This window comes from Aedes aegypti, chromosome 3, assembly GCF_002204515.2.
Source record: "Aedes aegypti strain LVP_AGWG chromosome 3, AaegL5.0 Primary Assembly, whole genome shotgun sequence".
Classification (NCBI taxonomy): Eukaryota; Metazoa; Arthropoda; class Insecta; order Diptera; family Culicidae; genus Aedes; species Aedes aegypti.
This window is the reverse complement of record NC_035109.1, coordinates 330,383,885-330,403,841: the sequence shown is the minus strand read 5'-3', so window position 1 is coordinate 330,403,841 and position 19,957 is coordinate 330,383,885. Positions and strand designations below refer to the sequence as shown.

The 19,957-nt window shown below is 38.4% G+C and overlaps 1 protein-coding gene across 8 annotated transcripts; it reads right to left on the bottom strand.

The window, feature by feature from the left end:
• Positions 1-1,092: 1,092 nt before the first annotated feature.
• Positions 1,093-18,170, bottom strand: LOC5577779 (serrate RNA effector molecule homolog). Of its 8 annotated transcripts, XM_021854637.1 has the most exons (10): positions 18,030-18,088; positions 17,651-17,790; positions 17,453-17,589; positions 17,003-17,282; positions 16,521-16,817; positions 16,173-16,239; positions 2,484-4,483; positions 2,310-2,423; positions 2,033-2,071; positions 1,093-1,739 (listed from the first exon to the last, which is right to left on the bottom strand). In XM_021854637.1, the coding sequence occupies exons 5-10, from the start codon at positions 16,535-16,537 to the stop codon at positions 1,658-1,660; spliced, it is 2,319 nt and encodes a 772-aa protein (XP_021710329.1). In that variant the 5' UTR covers positions 16,538-16,817; positions 17,003-17,282; positions 17,453-17,589; positions 17,651-17,790; positions 18,030-18,088; the 3' UTR covers positions 1,093-1,657. The 8 variants fall into 8 exon arrangements, with proteins under 8 accessions (XP_021710329.1, XP_021710324.1, XP_021710325.1 ...); XM_021854632.1 differs by lacking the exon at positions 16,521-16,817 and having other exon boundaries at positions 18,030-18,170; XM_021854633.1 differs by lacking the exon at positions 16,521-16,817 and having other exon boundaries at positions 1,093-1,350; positions 18,030-18,170.
• Positions 18,171-19,957: the final 1,787 nt, after the last annotated feature.

The window sequence follows — 19,957 nt, the reverse complement described above, 5'->3', positions numbered from 1 at the left end:
CTACTGAACAACTTTGCCGAAGACGCCATCTTTCTAAGTGGTCAGGATCCTGAGCTATCCGGAAAACAAAAAATCTCTTGGCTAGAATAATGATAGACCTTGAGCTATTGAATGACTTTGTCGAAGAATAATGATAGTCCTTGAGCTAGTGAACAACTTTGCCGAAGACGCCATCTCTCTAAGTGGCCAGGATCCTGAGCAATCCGCAAAACAAAAGTTTCATGCTCACTAGCGCCGCCTGATGGCAAAATTCTGAACCTCATAGCGTTTATAATGATAGTCCTTGAGCTACTGTACAACTTTGTCGAAGACGCCATCTCTCTAAGTGGTCAGGATCCTGAGCTATCTGGAAAACAAAAATTCTATGCTCACTAGCGCCGCCTGGTGGCAAAATCTCGAATCTCTTAGCTAGAATAATGATAGTCCTTGAGCTACTGAATAACTTTGCTGAAGACGCCATCTTTCTAAGTGGCCTGGCTCCTGAGATATCCGCAAAACAAAAGTTTCATGCTCACTAGCGCCGCCAGGTGGCAAAATTTTGAACCTCATAGCGTTTATAATGATAGTCATTGAGCTACTGAACAACTTTGTCGAAGACGCCATCTCTCTAAGTGGTCAGGATCCTGAGCTATCCGCAAAACAAAAGTTCTATGCTCACTAGCGCCACCTAGTGGCAGAATTCCGCAATTGAATGACCACCATATGTTAGCCCTTGAACTACTGAACAATTTTGCTGAACATCTTGATCCTCTATTTTGAATACTTTTCAAGATAATGATCATTTATAAAAACGGTCGTTAATCTGAATTTCGGTCGTAAAAAAGTGGTCGGAAAAAGAACCGTCGGTAAAAAAACGGTCGTAAAAAGAGGTTGGAGTGTACAACCTGGATTTTTTTACCTGGAAAAACCTGGAAATCTCAGGGAATTTCAATTCTGTAAATGAGTAGACACCCTGGATCATCAAGGAGTCAAAACAAATCGATGTAAATATCAATTTTGTGAAGCTGCTTGGCTAATATACTAATTCTACCCTAATTCTTGCTATGGATTTTACAGAACAAGGTATTTCGGATGCAAAACATAACTTAATGATTGCCGTTTTTTGTCTTTTATTTCACACTATTCAACTAGGTATCGGATCTAGGATGAAATGCAATTTTGTGATAGGGTATGCGAACAATTACTAATTGATTACTGTGAATGCTATCGATTGGGCTTATCTACAACTGAGCGTTACTGTGTCAATTGCATATCGTTTTATTTTTTTATACGGTTTAGATGAACTCATCCGGTTCACGGGGCGCATCCAGATCCCGGTAGTGAATCACTGGACGGTAATCTGGTGCCATTCTGAAAAGTTACAAATCATAATGTAACGACGGTGTGTTATGAATGATAATACCGGTGAATAGGTAATAGTGTTTCCGAGATAGGTAATAAGTACACATAAAACACAACATTGTTCTGCGAGCTTTTCTCTAGTAAAGAACAACCAAACCGACGATATGGTTGATGGAATTTTTATTGACGATCCGTTTTGCCTAGGTCTATAACAACGTTGCGTGTTAAACAAAAAAAAATAAAACTCGTCATTTGACTGAAGATGTCATTACTATGCTCCGTCGGGGGGCAAACGGTCCTAATCCTATCTTTCCAACTACAGGAAAGAATCGCTAAAATTGGGCATGTCCAAATCGCTGTACGCTATAATTGGCCGTCGAATTTCTCCCATTGGTTCTCTGTGAAAAATGGCAACCGAATAAATAATCAATTCCGGGCGGAGTGGGTTTCTATACTCTGACTATTCGATGGAGACAACGGCGGGACTATTAGAGAAGTAGTTCCAAGAAACAAATAAAGCGGCTAGAGAAAAGCTGTGGAACAAAACACTCACGGATCGGATTCACATCGGAGAGACACCTTGAAACTACTATTCTAACAATCCAAAAGGGGCAGGCAGTGTGTAAATGTACCAATTGGAATCGCGACGAACTGCACTATTAACTTTTCCGACTTCATTCCCTCAACTTACCTCAAACGATTCTGTATGTTCCGTCGAGCGTCTTGAATTCTGTGAAACAAAATGATTTCTGTTTAAGATCGGAACATTACGACGATATAGTGACAAACCACCCAACGAAAGAGAAAATTGTACAATTCAGAAATTTATATTGAAGTAATGCAGTGCAGTCAAATTCAAGGAGCAAACTAAAAACTACTGAGAAAGGATCGGTACATTTACACACATAAGAAAGACACTATTTAACAACCATCTACTAAAAGGTAGGAAGACTAACATCGGAACTCACCTTCCGCCACGTCCAAAGCCGGGCCTGGCACGACCTGCCGGGGCCATCATCGGTTGGGCATAAGGAGCGTACATCGGAGCATAAGCATGGGCCATTCCGTACGGGGGGCGATACCTATGAAAAGGAAATATTATCATCCACGTTTACCACAAATCAATTTTAAAATAAGCTTACCCAGCAGTTGGTGGAGCTGCATCGGAAGGTGCCTTCTTGGTGTTACCCGGATGTTCGGGTAATTGCGGCCGCTTGGTGTCCTTCAGATAATTGTTGAAATATTCTACCTCTTTGCGAACTTCGTCGACCTTTTCATTGTGCTTGTTAAAAATGTGCTTGCGCACAAAGTCCGGCCCCTTGAATTTCTTTCCTGACAGCGGACAGAGCCACTTATCCTTGGCCAGTTCTTGCGTGTTTGCCTGGATGAACTTTTCCACTTCGGCTTCGGCGTCCTTGGCGCCGAGTTTCTTCATCTCTTCCTCCTCGAGATCGACAGCTCGTGCCAAAAACGACCCCATCTTGCCCTCGAATGTCCGAATGTACTCCTGGATTTCGTTGGAAGTAACTTTGTTCTGAGGGGGAGGACCTCTGGCATGGATAATACCGCAACGGTTGGGCATCTCGTCTTCATAGGGATACTCGCAATGATTGTAAAAGTCAATTGAATGGACCACGCGTAGATAAAGAATCAGTTTGTCCAGAACCTCAATAAGCTGCGTGTCACGTTCGACCAGTTCACCGTCGTTAGACTTCTTGGCGGCTTCCGTCGAGAGTCCCAGCAACTCATCCTCCTCAGCCGAAGCTTCCTCGATCAGATAGTCAGTGATGTTTTGTAGAACAGGATTCTTCGATTGCAAACCGAACGATTCTCCATTCTTCTCTCCGTTATCCTCTTGTTCCTTCCACAATCCAACCTTATCGTCCAAGTTGTGAGCAATCTTAGCGCATAGCTTGATGTCGCTACGCACAATCGTCTTGTGGCAGGTCAATCCATTGACAGGACGTACCCTTCTACTAAGATCCTTGTTCACAATAGCCCCCAATTCACAATCCCTCAGGCGAATATTGTTGAGATTCCAACAAATCTCTTTGATGTTCACGTCGCGCCGGAAGGTAACCCATCCGCGGCGGAACCACCTTCTCTCCAGTAGGGGATCCGCAATTGCAACTCGTAGGAAACCATTGTAACGTTTGCACATGGCTTCAACTTCCGCCTTTGTGATTGATGGAGCCAAGTTGCGCAAAAAGATTGAACTGGTGCGATGCAACGCTCGAGGGCTATTTCCAACAGTGGTATCCTTGACCAGATCGATCGTTTCCGTCTTTTCCGACTCTTGCTTATCCTCATTGCTCTCTTTATTAGCTTCCTCTTCATCTTTACTTGTATCCTTTTCCTTCTCAGCTTCCTCGCTTTCTTTGTTGTTTTCAACGACAGCTTCATCGGTATCCATTTTCTCTGGTTCAGCTTGGTCTTTCTTGGTTGCTTCCTCTTCATCACCACTTTTATGTCCGTTATTCTCCACCTCCTCTTGAGGTTCTTTTTCTCCTTCTTCGACTGGTTTGGGACTCTTGGGAGCCGCCTCTTCTTCGGTCTCCTTCTTTTCCTCCTCTTCCTCTTTGTCTTCCTTTTCCTTCTCTTTCTCATCTTCGGAATCGCTCGAGCTGGAAGACGATGAAGAAGACGAACTGCTTCCGGAGTCCGATCGACTTCGTTTTCTGCGATCCTTTTTCCTCGAAGGTTCCTCCTCCGGCTCGGGTTCCTTAGCCGCCGGTTCCGCGTCCATATCTTCCCGTTCCGCAGTCACTTCCTTCTCGGCGTCATTCTTTTCACCCTCTGGCTCCTCACCTTCTGCCGCGGGTTTTTCTTTATCGTCATCCTTTTCCTCCTTGGGCTTGTCAGCCTCTTCCACCTTCTCCTCCTTGATGCTGATCTTCTCCTTCTTGATGGTGTCCTCCAGAGTGGGTTCCTTCTTCACCTCCACCTTGGGCTTCTCCGGCAAGATTTTCACGATTTCGACCGGCTTTTCGTCCAGGACTTTAAGATCCTCATCGGTGCCGCCCTCCAGCTTGATCACCACGGTGTCCAACAGGCGAAGCAACGGATCCGTGTTGGAGGTGTCCACCGAGACCTTGGAGATGTCCCCGTGATCCAGCAGTTCAACGAACACGTCACAACGGCGCTGCAAGTGGAAAAGGGAGGAACATTGTACAGATAATTAGTTTTTGTTCGTTTGAGTAGGTTATCGGTACCTAATGTGGAACTCACTAAAGATATATTTAGAGATTAATGGTTGTGTTAAATGTTCCATAAAAGTAGTAATTTTACTAAGATGGAACAGTTAGTTATCTATTGCAAATGAAGAACAATAGGGAGTAGAGTGTGGTATTTCGATTCTGTTGCCTGCTCCTGTAGGGTGAGCGACGGAATAAAGACCAATCTTGTTCGGTTCGCGTGGTGCGAGAGCGAAAAGATATTCGTGTTCAATCGAGGATTGATTGCTAACAGGTGAGCTCGTTCCATGCTTATGATATCACATTTTTATCCTGGTAACGTTACGCTTGTGTAAATTTTAGATAGACTATGAGTGGTTCGTCACTACAAGTGTCCAAATTAACCATTATTCATGTTTTATATTGTTTTAATGTACATGTACCACTCTTTTTTCATCATAACTCAAAATAACCTTTGAATGGTTCGACATCATGAATGTAGACGAACTTTTTTAATATTCTACCAATCTAGCTTCCTATTTTCACCGCACCGATAAAAATTCAAAATTAGTTTTGAACTACAACTGTTGTATTTTACCTTGTTATCCATGGATCGCATCACCGACCAAAGGTAACTCCCAGATCTTTTTTCCTCCCCCAAATTTTCCCGCTCAAATAACGACTAGGGTAATTTACGGCTTCGGCACCATCTGACTCTTATCGGCAGTCAAATTTCAAACGCGAAATTCACAATATTTTTCTATCAAACATACCAGTGAAAATATTCAGATGATTCCTTGCTCTGTCAGCTTCCCCTGATGAGATTTTCGAGACTGAATAAACAATTTCGCCAGAGAAATCAATAATTGAAATAAATACGCATCAAATTGCGGCTGATTTGAAAATGCCCAAGAGAGTTGCTTGCACTTCTTATGGAATGGCTACCGAAGAAAACGAGGCTGCCGACAATAGTCACACGTAATTTGTATGCGTCTGACTGATCAAATTACAAAAAAAAATAGCGACATCGGCTTAGACTGTTGATAATGTGTAAACTCCTATATCATACTCAACATTTAATTGAAAAAATGGGTGTAACTTTGAACCTTGACACTTTTGATCATGTTTAACGTTCATTAGTTGGGAAAAACGCCGCATGGGATCCACTTTTTAACACTGGGGTCATTCCCACTTAACATTTCGGAAGGAACACGGAAAACAAAATAACACCAAAAATTTGAGTTTAAGGGGTGTAGTGAAATCTCCAAAAACTTTTTTGGACTTAAACCAACGAAAAACAATGCGTAAACATGTCTTGCATAACTTGTAACCTCTTCCTTAAAGCCATTGGTAACGGAGTGTGTAGCTCGATGTTTTAGGAAAATTGATTGACTTTATTTTAGTCTATCTAACTATCACCACTGGGAGGTAGAAGAGGATCATCTTTTCATTTCCGCATTGCTGAATAATGTGTAAATCCATTCCATCGTTCAGAAACAAAAAGCTACACACTTGGTTTGCAATGGCTTTTAGGGTGAGATCATAAATTAAGCAAGATGCGCTCTACCCTGAACTTAAGCTTTTGGTACTAAAATTGGGACAGAGCTTTGAAACTCTATTGAAGAAAAGTTTTGATTTGTCCTAGTAGCGTTTGAACGTCAGGGAATTGGTCCTTCAAGAGTAATTTTATAATAATTTTTTAATGAGTCATCAGAGAATCCAACCAAACTTTTCTCAGCAAGCACTTCTAAGAAATAGATGTGCGTTTTGCCAGGTAATAATCTATGTTTTTTACAGGAATTTGATCAATGGTAAATCAATTTGCCAAAATGAATCAGATGTCACTTCATGATTTGTTCAGGAATTCATCTAGTGAAAATATCGTTCCCCACCGAGCAGGAGTTCTGCCTTTCGATGACGCGTAAAAAAGTTAAATTAGTGAAAGGCAGTAGTTGTCCACTGCTATCATAGTTCGGTGTCCATAAATGAAACACAACATAGGTCTCATACTAGACGAGACATCGGTTTCAGATTTCCATAGAAATTCTCTCGTAATATTCGTTCAGGTTTTCTTAGGGAGATTCTTACATTAATTTCCTCAATCTTCGTTCAGTATTTCTCAAAGATTACACAAAGAACCTCCAGGAATTATCCCAGAGATTCCTTCTAAGCTTCCTTTCAAGGTTCCTTCATTAAATTACAAAAAAAATCCCTTCAGGAAATTGTCACGGAATTTCTCCTACAATAAGACCCAATACAAATATTTTTTTGTCTTTTTGTCCCATGGGCCTTCAAGTAGTCGTAAAGGGGGGTAATAATCGACCTTATTGAAAAAAAAAAATGAATTGATCCGCGAAGTATTATTAAGAAAATCCTTAAATACTCTCTGAAGATAATTATTAATCCTTGGAAAACTGTTGGATCATCTTGATAGATTGTAAATTGCTGAAATGATTATTGGAGAAAAAAACACCAAACAATACCCTGAAGGAACCCAAGAAAAGAAGTACTTTGGGAAGAATTTAAAAATAGATGTGTAAAGGAATAATTTGAGATATTATTAGAATTATTATTATAGCTATTTCTGGTGGAAACCGTGAGTAAATGAACTGTTTGCCAAATCCATGGAAAGTTTACTCGGGAAAATTTAGAATAGCCTACAGCAAAAGCATACCGTGGATGAAATTTTGAAAATTTCTAGGTAGTTCTGTATGGAATACCTGGGGGTACAGCATGAGAAAGTCCTGAACGAATTTATTGAGATATTTTTGAGGAACTTCCCTGGGAAGTAATTACTTAAGTTAAAAAAGGTTTCTGGATGATTTCTCGAAAGAACTCTAGAGACATTTTTGGAGCAATTCCGAAACGAATCCGGAGAAAATAGGAAACAAAAAATACTACTGAGAACTCCTGGAGGAATTCTTGTTTTTTTTTTTAAGAATTTCTGTTGATATTGAAAATATGGTAGAAGAATGAAATCTCTAGAAAATTTTTTGGGATAAATTTTTGAAGCAATCAATGAGAAAATTACAAAAAATATAAACTTGGGATATTCCGAAGAATTTCGCTATCCAAATACCCAAATGTCGGTTTGATTCACTCTGCATGCTGATAAAGTGATATGTCCTTTATAAGCCGTATCATAGCCTCATAAACCCAAAAATACGTATTAACGGGCTAGTAGTTACTTGGGTAATCAATTCTTGAGAAATCGCAAGAGAAATTTCCGTGAGAATCACTAGAAAACTTGCAGAATCAAGAGGGTTCTGACATTTTTTATTTCATTAAACAGGAACTAAAATAGAACAATTGTGGAGGAACTTGTACATTTTCGACAATTTTGTTGTCTCATCATGTCGACCAAATCGTCTGATATTGACAGTAAAATACGCCTTCTCAGTTGAAATGTTGAGTTATGAAAAACTGTTATCAATATTATGAATGTTCTCAAGCCGTGCTACTTCTCTCTTTCTACTGTTATTTGTGTTCGAAAATTGACAAGCGATCGCGATTTTGCTGAGATAAATTGCTATGGATAGGAAGTAATGCCAGTCTAACAAGGTAGGGGGATTAGGGGCATAATGAACACCCGGGGCATAATGAACACCCGGGGCGAAATGGACATCCCCTCAATCTCTGAGAATATGCATACTTCATCAAAAGTTCATAAGTTTTGAGCAAAATAACGAACCCAGAAAGGTTCTTTTCAGCTCTTATGATGAGGGAGTGCCCTTTTACACATCGGAACGACTGACAGACATTAAATATTTTGGAATCATTAAATTTCATACAAGTGTTCATTTTGCCTTTTTACTAGCCTTGTTTTGAACCTAATTTTCTATCTCACTTTTCTGGCATATGATATGATTTTTATTACCATGAATGAATGTAGCACGTCGTACTAATATCAAACTTTAAAACAAGCCGGGAGTAATTTGAAAAAAAATGTCGTTGTATGGTCTTAAAACAAGAATTTGCTTGATGTGTCCATTATGCCCGAATTCCCCTACTAGTCAAAATGGAGCAATTGTCCTCGGTAGGATACATTAATTCTGGGAGAAAACTGTCAAAATTGCCAAAATGTCTTAAGATTTTCATGTGGATTGCAGCCGATGGCTTTAATCGAATACCTTGTAAAATTTAGCAATTGTGTTAGTTTAGGGCAGTGGTTCTCAACATTTTTGCAGCTGCGATCCCCTTTGAAGTTCTACGAACTTCCTGCGGATCGCTAAAATGGATGGTCTCGAAATAAAAGTTTATGGAATCCTTCCAAAGATCTCATTATAAACCAGCTGATACTCTTGGATGGCTTTGGGTGTGCCAACGTCCATAATTTATTGAAAACAGCAACTAAGCAATTCGCATAAATTCGTAAGTAGTAAGTTTTTAGAATGATGAATGAAAGTTTCCCCCTTCCCTTCCGTTACTAATTTGGGATTAGTAACGGAAGCGATTTGGGACTAACCCCTGACGCTCACACAAGATTGACACATCAACTGACTAAGTCCTTGCAAAATCTGACGAATAGAAAAGTGAGATTAAGTGATCACCTACTTAGGATAAATACAGAGAACTCTACAAATTATCATACGTGTGTACAAACAGATAATTCAATGCTACTGCTAAAATCATCAGTCCTCTAAATTAAATAAAAATTTTGCCAAGAGTTTACTAGATATCTTTCTAAGAGTTCAATAATAAACTTCTGAGTAGGATCTTGTCAAAATCAACAGAAAATCAGGTAAATTAGATGCTCCCAACAAAAAATTTTGCTGGCTTGTTGAAAAGATTCACAACAGTACAACGAAGTTCAGTTCGAAATCCAAACGATTTTCACTAGATTTGAAAAATTCCTTCAAGCTTTCCATCATAATTTTCGAAATTTTTGCCAAGAATTTCCCAAACAAAGGTTAGGTGTCTTACATGCAAGCTACTTGGAATAATGTCATAAACTTGCAAAAAACTTTAAAAAAGCCAACTGGAGGTTGTTACAGGCGTTCGTTAAAATTTCGCCATGAATTCTTCAAAAGTCTTGTCAGATCGAGAATCTTTGCAGAAATCTATATAGTATCACTAGGGCAAATATACGTCAGAAATCTCACTCAATTTATGCTAACTAGTTCGAAACAAGTTCGAAAAGATTAGTTTGATTATTAAGAAACAGAGAAATCCTGCCAATGATTAAGCCTAGGTTGGAGCCTTCCTTAGCCGAGTGGTTAGAGTCCGCGACTACTAAGTAAAGCCATGCTGAAGGTGTCTGGGTTCGAGAAGCAGGCACTGTCCCAGTGGGGACGTATTGCCAAGAAGAAGAAGATTAAGCCAAAATTATGTCACAAATTTCCTATGGATACTTCTAGGAACGAGATTAGGTTTGTTGTCACACTTGAAAAAAAAGCATGTAAAATCAGTGAGTTAAACTTGGGATTTTAACGTCTTACTGGTAGAAAAACATTGCAGATATTGATCAGTAATTGTATACATAAAAATTGAACAAGTCCATTTTTTTAATATTTGCAATATACAAAATCTGAACCCCGCTTCTAATTCTCTATGCAAAAAAACGATAGAGATTTCTTGCATTTGTTTAACAATCATGAAAAATGACACAATTACCGCCCTGAGAAGTCGTCACGGTTTCCTAGTGCTCCGCGGACCACCGCACAGTGGTTCGATTTAGAACAAATGTCGGCCAAAACCTCAAACTTTCATTAAAATAGCTGGAATCATATATTTGACATATTTTATGCTATATTGAACCATGACGGACTTTTATTATCAATGTTTTCTTGTTTTGGACTTATAATTAGAATATTCAGGTTTGGACAATACATTTTCAACTTTTTCAATCTTTCATACAAAAAGGGTCAACTTGGGCCGGCTAGTTCTCAGTTATTTATTGACGGATTGAAATGAAATTTTTACAGCATGTCAGGCATTACTTGAATTTTGGTTTCGAGTAATTTTTCCATGCACAACTCCAATAGTAAAAACAACTAGACTAAAGTTTATTTTTGAAAATTTTTTTTGACAAAAAATTTAAACTATTCTTCCAAAGATATGGAAGCTCTACACAAAACCATCATAAGTAAATATGTTCATCTTGTCTAAATGTCAACCTTCTTTATTTAATACGCCATTTTATCAAATTTGTAAAATAAATCACTATGATGAACTCGTGATTGAAAAAATCACTCAAAAATATATGTTGAAATTCATGTGATGTCTGAAAAAAAAATGTGAAAATTGAACGCACATTTATCCATAAATATTTCAGATCAAACCCTGCCTTAATGCAAGTATCATCCAATTAATCAGTTTCATTATGATTATCATGTCTATAGCTTCAATCTGTTATCATACTTATTTTAACAGCAAAAGCAAGTCCACGCAGGGAATGATTTTTTCCAATTTGTTTCATTTTATCTGTAGGCTGCATGCCGAAGCAAATAGTTTCGTTCAACCATCTTGATAAGCCGAGATAATTTGTGTTATATTATTTAATGACAATTCAAATTTGAATTCAAAATACTTCAATATCCTAATAATATCAAATGAAGGTGTTGACAATATTTAATTAAGGTTTAACACCAAAATATTGTATATGTACATAGGGGCCCAGAGAGTCCTAGCGGTAAACGCGCAGCTATTCAGCTAGACCAACCCTCGACTGGTGGGGTCGAATCCCACCAGTCGAGGGTCTTTTGGTAAAGTGAATTTTCTCGACTTGCCAGTGATAGAGTATCATCGTACCTGCCACACGATATAGGGGTGATCGGGGCAATATGGGCCGCCTAAGGAAAACGTCATGGAACGCATAGAAAAACAGCAATAAATATGGTTTAAATGCAAGTAACTTGTACCAAGGTACTATAAAATGTTATCTTCCATGTTACGTCGATAATTAATGTTAACATCAACTTGCAAATTATGTCAGGAACTTTTTGGAAAACCATGTTTTTCTACGTGGTCACCAACCATATGGGGCATTATGAGCCACCTTACGGGGCAGTATGAGTAACCTCATTCAATCGAATGATTTTTATTTGAAACAGTTTAGAGAAGAGTTAGTTGTGAAGAGTACATTATTGGAAAGGAAATTGTATTAGCTTTGCTTGAAATTATTGATTCTGGCGGCTTATTTTTTAACGATACATAATACATAATAAACAGACCATGTTATACTAGTTCTAAATTGCGATACTTGGTTCAACGTATTTTCTAGCAAAGTGTTCCACTTGTAATGGTGCATAAAGATGACTGTGCAGTAAAAAAATATTCTGGTATATTTAGGCAATGCATTTTTATGTCCCAAACATCGTTTGTTTTGCTTAAATTCAGGTGGTTCATTTTGCCCCGCCCCTTCATCTTGAAAATAATATATTGTTTTACAATAATTTTGTTCAAGAACAAATCTAATTTCGCTCACGAACTGTTCATTATGATTAGAAGTTTCAATGGATTGGTAAAATTTACCAGAATTATAAATATAATTGTCTTATAGGCTTAATTAAAAACTGCCAAAATTATAAGCATTTCATGACGAAGAACAAATTTGTACATTTTTGTAAATATCTTGAGTGTTCAAATGAATATTCTTACGGTTTTTATTGTGGTGGCTATTTGAGGCATCCTTTAGCAGATCATAATGACACTAGACATTAAAACACTGTTTTTGAGGTCAAAACCGGGGTGGCTCATATTGCCCCGTATGTTCATATTGCCCCCATTGCCCCTACACATGCAAAAATGGTCAATCGGCAAAGAAAGTCCTCAGTGAATAACTGCGGAAGTGCTCATAAGAACATCTGTCTGCTTAGAAGCAGGCTTTGTCCCAGTTGAGACGTAACGCCAGAAAGAAGATGACGAAGAAGATAGGATCAAGTTTTGCGTTCCTTTTCGGGATGCAATTCATGGCTACTGCGATTGCAATGCACGTACTAGCGTATCGATCCTATAACACTTCCCCGAATACCATTACCTCGAAAACCATCACCCCGAAAGTCAATACCCCGAATGATCAAGTACCCCGAAATCCATTACCCCGAATAGTCCGTTACCCCGAATGCCATTTCCCCGAATGGACCATAACCCCGAATTTTCTTGCCCCAAAAAATTCAAAATGAAGATGCGACAAATCAATATCATACATTTTTTTAAATAATTAGTACAGGTTAAGCACGTCTTCTGTTGTTCGTTGGAGGTCATTGTCTATCAAATTGTCGCTAATGTATATGACAAAAAGAATCTAAAGATTCGGAAGTAGAAAACTCCTCCTCTATATGACGAAGTAGGGAACACTTCAAAATATACTTTAGTCAATGATATTTAATAAGGGGTCATCCAATAATGACGTCCATCATTTAGGGGTGGGGGAGGGGTCTACGAAAGTGTGACAGTGCATGTATTAGGTATTGGAAAAAGCGTGACAGAGGGGGGAGGGGGTCTAGAATCCTGAAAAACTATGGACGTCATATTTGAATCGTCCCTAACGGTACTAGCCTGGAAGCCAATAATGGAATACAATCTACTACTTGATTTTTATTTGAATTCGTGTTCTTTTTAGCAAAGATTTATTATTCTTTTAATCAACAGCTATTCTTTAAGGGTCAAGTGAGAACCAAAATCTCATTCACAGGCGTGAACTTAATTTTGTGAGGATGGCAGTGTTCACTGATTCATTGCTACATTTTTCGAACTGCTAATAATGCTGATACTGATTTCGTTTTCCCATATTAATGTTAGAGACCTCTACCGCCTTCTTTCAAAAGCGTTATATTATTAGATGGTAATGTATAATTGATGTTCAACATATTCTGGAATGGCACCAGACTATTATACTGACAACTATTTAAAAAATGCATCGCTAGAACAGCCGATGATAAAATAATCAAATCATTAATGAAAACGTTAATAATTATGATGCCGATAATCACTTTACAACGGCAACTTTTGAAAGAATAGCCGATAATTAAAAGAAGGACAAAACTCTTGTTGGAAGTTGTAATACCTACAAGATGTAATACAGACAAGTAACGCAGGAGCTTATTTTCAAGGTCGCCCGTCTGAAGTCACAGTCAATTTTGCATGTCGCTCAAGACAATTGTGTCAGTCGATTTTTTTGGCAGCTATCGCTCAAACTTTAACTCAAACAGTACAACTCGAAAGAACAGCCTATAATTAAAAGAAGGGAAAATCATTGGTTAAAACGTTCACACTGGCATTATACTACCTCGAAAGAACAGCCGATGATTGAAAGAATAAAAAATTACTGATAGAAATGTTAGTAGTTATTACGCTGACAATTATTTTAACACTGCCAGGAAAACCTCGCTTATCGTACTCGTTCTATGTAAAGATGGAATTTTAGGCTCAAATTCGCGAGCTCGTTGAAGAATTTCTTGAAGTGCATCATCGGGGATGTGTCGCATTCGGGGAACTGGTTTTCGGGGTAATTTACCATTCGGGGTAATGGTTTTCGGGGTATAGGTTTTTGGGGATGATGGTATTCGGGGAAGTGTTATAGGACCTAGCGTATCACATGATTATTATTATTTAATTAGAATTGCACTCCGTACACCTTCAAACGCGTTGAAAGTGGTCTATCGCAAGTTTGCGCAAAATAATGTGTACCCTACTTGAAAGCTCTTGTTTTTAGCTTTCGAATGAACTTATTCTCATCGCGGGCATTCGCGGGCTACTAATGTACTTTCATAAAAAAAAATGTTTTTTGAACAATTTTACCTTTAATTCACTTTGTATGAATTTAATGAAATTTTTTATTCAACTCAGGTGTATTTTATGTATATACAAACAACTTCTCTGAAGATACCATTGCGGCTTGAGCTCGCTTTAAATTCATAAATATCTTGTGAAAGATGGATCGCAAACATTAATTTTCTTGAAAAATCATGTCCACGGTCCACTCAAGGAACTGTATAAGATTCAAAATTCAATGAATCTGCTTCAAACTTTGTATTTGAACCACAGAAGTGTTAAGGAAGTCGGGAAAAATATTACTGTTCGAATAAAACAACTTTGATTTTTGAGGTTTTGGCCGCCTTCGGACCATTAATTTATAAACCATGCGTATTGGATTACCGATCAGCTTAATATACAGTATGGCCCATAAAAAAATGCGAAAATTGTTTGAACGTGAATCTAGTATCCACAAGCGTTATTTTCATTGTTCTTGCTAGTGAATGTAATTTCTGGCTATTAAAGTATATTCTAACATAACTTCGCTATCTAGGACAATTTTTGTCATATTTTTCTTACTGTCCTAAATTATATAATAAAGCAAAGAAGTTCAAAGGTTTTGTCCGCCCAAAGCTAGAAACAGCGTCTGATTGTCGTATACTCTGGTGATAAACTTTCCACCTTCAAAAATCACACTTTATTGTTATAAATTTTAGTTTGTTTGGTATCAGAGGATGGAGTAGTTCTTAGAGAACGTGTTTTTCATGGTCACAATAAAATATTTTGCCAGGGTCATAGTTTTGAGGGCATTTGCGTCTTATAGGTTTGATATACCTTTATTTTTTGTTAAAGTTTAGTAAAAAATAAATACGGAGGCTTATAACAGATTTTTGAGGATGAAATTTGTTCCTTCGGTTAGAGACAACTTATATCAATATTAGCTCATAGGTTTTGAGCAAAACGAAGCCGCTTATCACACTTATATGAAGGTTCAATCAAAGCTCTTCAAAATGAGCCGTTTTTTTTCGAAAATATGTTTAAGTCTTCAATAATCCAGGTATGAACCAGTTCTATCATTTTATATGGGCGTATGCTGGAGACAAGGCCAGTGAAGAATCTCACGCCATCGTTGATGTTTTAGAAGCTTTAATCACACAGATTTTGAACTCGACGTCCGCATGATAAAATTTGAAGGTATGCTTCCTATTCCTCTCTGGTAAGGTGAAAGTAACAGATAAAAATCATGTCCAAAGCGAAAAACTGAGTCTAAATATATTAAACAATACAAGTAATGAATAATATTTATGTTTCATTCACATTTTCTATGGAAAAATTACCATTAAACATGATATGAAGATTTTCGCATTTTTTTTATGGGCCATACTGTAATCGTCAATTTAGTTTGGAGGTATTTTCCTATGATTTCTGTAGCGAACTACCAATAATTTCTAGAGAAACCCAAAAATTTAGCTAAGATTTTATCAATCTCCACGACAATGATATAATTTGAGCCAACTAAATATCTCGACTTCAGGTGCAGATAAATCAAAGATGAAGAAGGTTAGAGATAGTCTTTCAAACTTAAAATTTGGTCGATTTGTCATAAGTGATCAATCGTTTCAGCTTGAATGGTTTTCCAGTTTAATGCGCTTGAAGATTTGAGGTGTGGCTTCAATTCATCTTTACATTTAAAGCTAGCAGAATATAGCAGACTCATCATGCTTAAGCCTGTTAAGGGGGCAGGATCCGTCATTGATTTCGGAATTTTAAAAAGCCGTTCAAAATGAAGAAAATTTACTGGAAAATGTGTTCACTGTTTTCTGTTCTCCAATCGAAACACAGTGAACACATTTTCATCGAATCATTTTTAGTTTTGAACAGAAAAACTGCTTTTGAAGTTTCGATGATGACGATGATTACGATGACGGAGCGTTGATCGTTAAAATGCCTTTGAATACTAACCTTCAAGAATCCGAATTGTTCCTCCTTTCGCTTCAGCGACTCTTCCGGATGGTATTTCATCTTGAACCTAGACGATGCGATTGAAAAATTACAAACGAGAAAAGAAAAAGAAAGCAATATTAGTTAAATTCACAACTACACGATTTCAGTACGACCTATCTTTGAAAAATGATCGATAAACAGTAACAATAAGTATCAAAAATCTTATCTGTAAAATACTGTATTTCCTGCTTTATGTAACAAATAGATCTTAGGTCAGCTGGCATTGCTGCAACGTGTAACAACACTTAAACATTTCTCTCAATCTGTTATTGCTTGCTGTAAACCATTATTAAGAAATGTAAATACCTCTCTCTTCTTCGCATTTCATCACAGCGCGCGGAGTTGACGAAGTGTTCGAGAAATCGCGAATGTGAAAAAAAAAATCGCTAAAATTCGGAACGTCCGGCATTGCTCGCCGGACGTCCAATATGGGGCCTAGGGTTCCCTAACCAAGACTACGCGCGAAATACTTTACTCGAGTTTAAATCACGCGGCATGGGGACGATGTCAAGGGCACAGTTCTCCTAAACCCGATAGCATCTTACAACAGACAAATGGCAGAAGAGGCGCAAGTTGGACTCGAGAGCTGCGCTCGACCTAGCGCTGTCAAGGAGAAGAATTGTTATTAAATTTGCTAGACACAAACAAGGCAGCAGAATCGAGATGGTGTTCGGTGGTTTCTGCCAGCTGGGTTCATCCGTTGGGTTCTCGGGGCTACTCAGTCCTTCTGAAAGCCCAGATCTCACACAAACCAAAATACTTTCAACGATTTTGCTGCCGAATCTTACCATTCCTCGTCCTTGTGGGCCACAAAGAACTCGTTCAGTTGTTGCCGCTTGAACTCCAGCTTGTAGTCGTTGTACTTCTGGATTGCCTCCGAATCGGATATGGAATCATCTTGCGTGGCCAGGAACTGCTTCAACGTCATCATACAGGGCTGAGTTTGCATGTCCCCTGCGGATTGCTGTTCTCGTGGATGTAAGCCCCCGGGATGGCCGTACGGACCCGCCGGATGCATGCCGAAATGGTCATGATTGTATCCGCCATACATGCCGTAGGGTTCGTGTCCTAAAAAGAGAAACCACAATTAGAGATCACTCCCAATTAGCATTGGATGATTTTGTATTGATATACCGAAAATCAATGTTTTCATACCCATTAAGGGGTATCAAAGATTAAAAGATTAATGTTTGAATTTACATAGCTTACAACCACAATCAAAAACCCCCTCAACCTACCTCCAAATCGTGGCCGCGCGTCATCTCCCCAGCCATCGCCGCGCATCCGCTTCATGGGAGGTCCCTCGCGAGTGGGAGAATAGCCTCGATCCCGTGGCGGTGGCCGATAGTCACGATAATCCTGTCGAGGTCTACCACTGCAAAGTTTTTGGAACATCCGTTTGAAACTATTTTGCAAGCTTACGCCAACCAACTCACCGTTCGGCCCATTCGTCCCTTCCCCGAGAGCGATCCGCCCTGTCGGCACCCCGAGCGTAACTTTCTCCGGCACTGCGTTCCCCGCGGAACTTGTCACGTCGCTTCCGGTCGTACTCATCATCGGAATCACCCATTGTTCACTAAAAAATAAAATCATCAAATTTTACAACGGGAATCAATTTTCTACATCTTTCTACGAGGAATAATAAGCAGTGGGGAAGAAAACGCCATGAGCACTTACAGCTACAGCCAACTTTTTCACTGGGAATAATCTCTTCTAATCAAACCTCTTCGATTAAATTTTAGCATCAAACTGAAGATGACTACAGGAGCTATAATCTTCTCTTATAATTAGGTACAAATGAAACGAATTACCTACCTTTAATTGAAATTTTCTTTACCGCTAAGGACGCGTCTGCAAACTTTCGCTTTTCACCAAAAACCGCACGGACGATGATGGCGCTGGCTTTGACAGACGATCCAAGCGGAACGAGGTGAAAATGAAACGAAATGACATTTCTTTCGGGAAGCGGCGCTTCATTGAAACGCTACAACTGCGATGTAAAAATAATTTTTGAACGGTTCACACATCTTGGAAAATTCCTACTCAGAATCTGATTTATTAAAATGGACGATAGCAAAAGCAATCGAAGTTATTTGTTATTCAACTAATTGAAAAGCAAAATATGTATACAAGAAGTCAAAGAACGTTTGAAGTTTGCATGTTTTTAAATCATAATCGGCAAATATCTAGATATAATCGAAAGCGAAAGCAATCGAAGGTATTTGTTATATTAATCTTATATTTACTCTGGGAGGAAATTTTTCACAAAGTATACCGTTCGGTCTCGGATTCCGAACACTCAACTTCACAAGAGCAATGATTTTGTTTTGATCTGCTGCGAGATCATTTAAGGGTTCATTCAAATATTACGTAACGCTAAATTTGTGAGTTTTAGACCCCCTCCCACCCCCACGTAACAGCTTTTGTATGGAACATTTAAAATTTTTGTATGAACCGAAACACTATGTGTTGTGGGTGCATCATGCCGCACAACACCGGTGGACGAACATGCCTCATGTTGAGGCCACAAACACTCCATAAATTCTGCCATTCTGGCAACACTGAAACTACTTACACGCTAACTTGAAAGTACCCATTAAATGGGTATCATGTACCCATTTTCATGGCGAATATGGAACTGTCAGAAAAAGAGTATTTTTCGATGACATTAAAAAGGGTAATTTAACCTCATTATGGAGAAGCCTCTCTTGTAACAATAATGGGTAAATATTACACATGATAGTTGGACACAAGAAAAACCGCCATTTGTCGCCGCTAGGAAAAATTATACGTTTAAGTGAGAAAATTACGTGATTTATCGTCACAATGTTCTGAATATAACTTTCTAATAACTTCAAAGATAAACTATCCTCAAATTTTGGACGGAAGAATAGTGCAAGCTTTATTATATTAACACGTAAGTAACGCTTTCGGAAACTTTATGCTGAGATCATGATTTTCACTAATTTATGGGTTTCCATGTTACAGATATTTACAAAACCTGCGGATGATAACGATTGGATTATCAAAGGAAATTCTGTAAGCTGCATCGATTCCCGATAAAATGGATTTTAACGAGGTTCGTTCCGGTTCTAGTATGGAGGCAAAGACGTCTCTGATGGAGGGGAAGGAAATCAGCACCTTGATGAGCATTGACCGGCGTATAGGAACTTCCGCAAAGAAATATGAACAATAATATTAATTCCATGGAATATGTTGAATAAATTTTGTTTATTTGAAGACTAATCATTAAATTTTTACATTATTCAACATTTTCTTGAAGCCCTAACCTCAATATGCCGCATATGCGATGAAAAAGGGGGTATTAATACCCATTTTTATGTTGGAGACCAGGAGTTAAAAATACCCATTATTTGAAGTTCACAGCCAATACTCTTTAATGAGTAAGTGGACTTTACTCTTTAAATGAGTTAAGCCACTTTTCGTGATAATGGGTACGTGATACCCATTTAATGGGTACTTTCAAGTTAGCGTGTACCTGTAGAGCATACCATACACGCTAACATCAAAGTACCCATTAATGAGTAAAAAAGTACCCATTTTCGAGAATAGTGGCTTAACTCATTAAAAGAGTAAAGTCGACTTACTCATTAAAGGGTATTCGCTTCGAACTTCAAATAATGGGTATTTTTCACTCTTGGTCTTCTCGATGAAAATGGGTATTAAAACCTCACTTTTTAATGAATTTTTCCACAGATTTAGGTTAGGGATTCAGAGAGAAA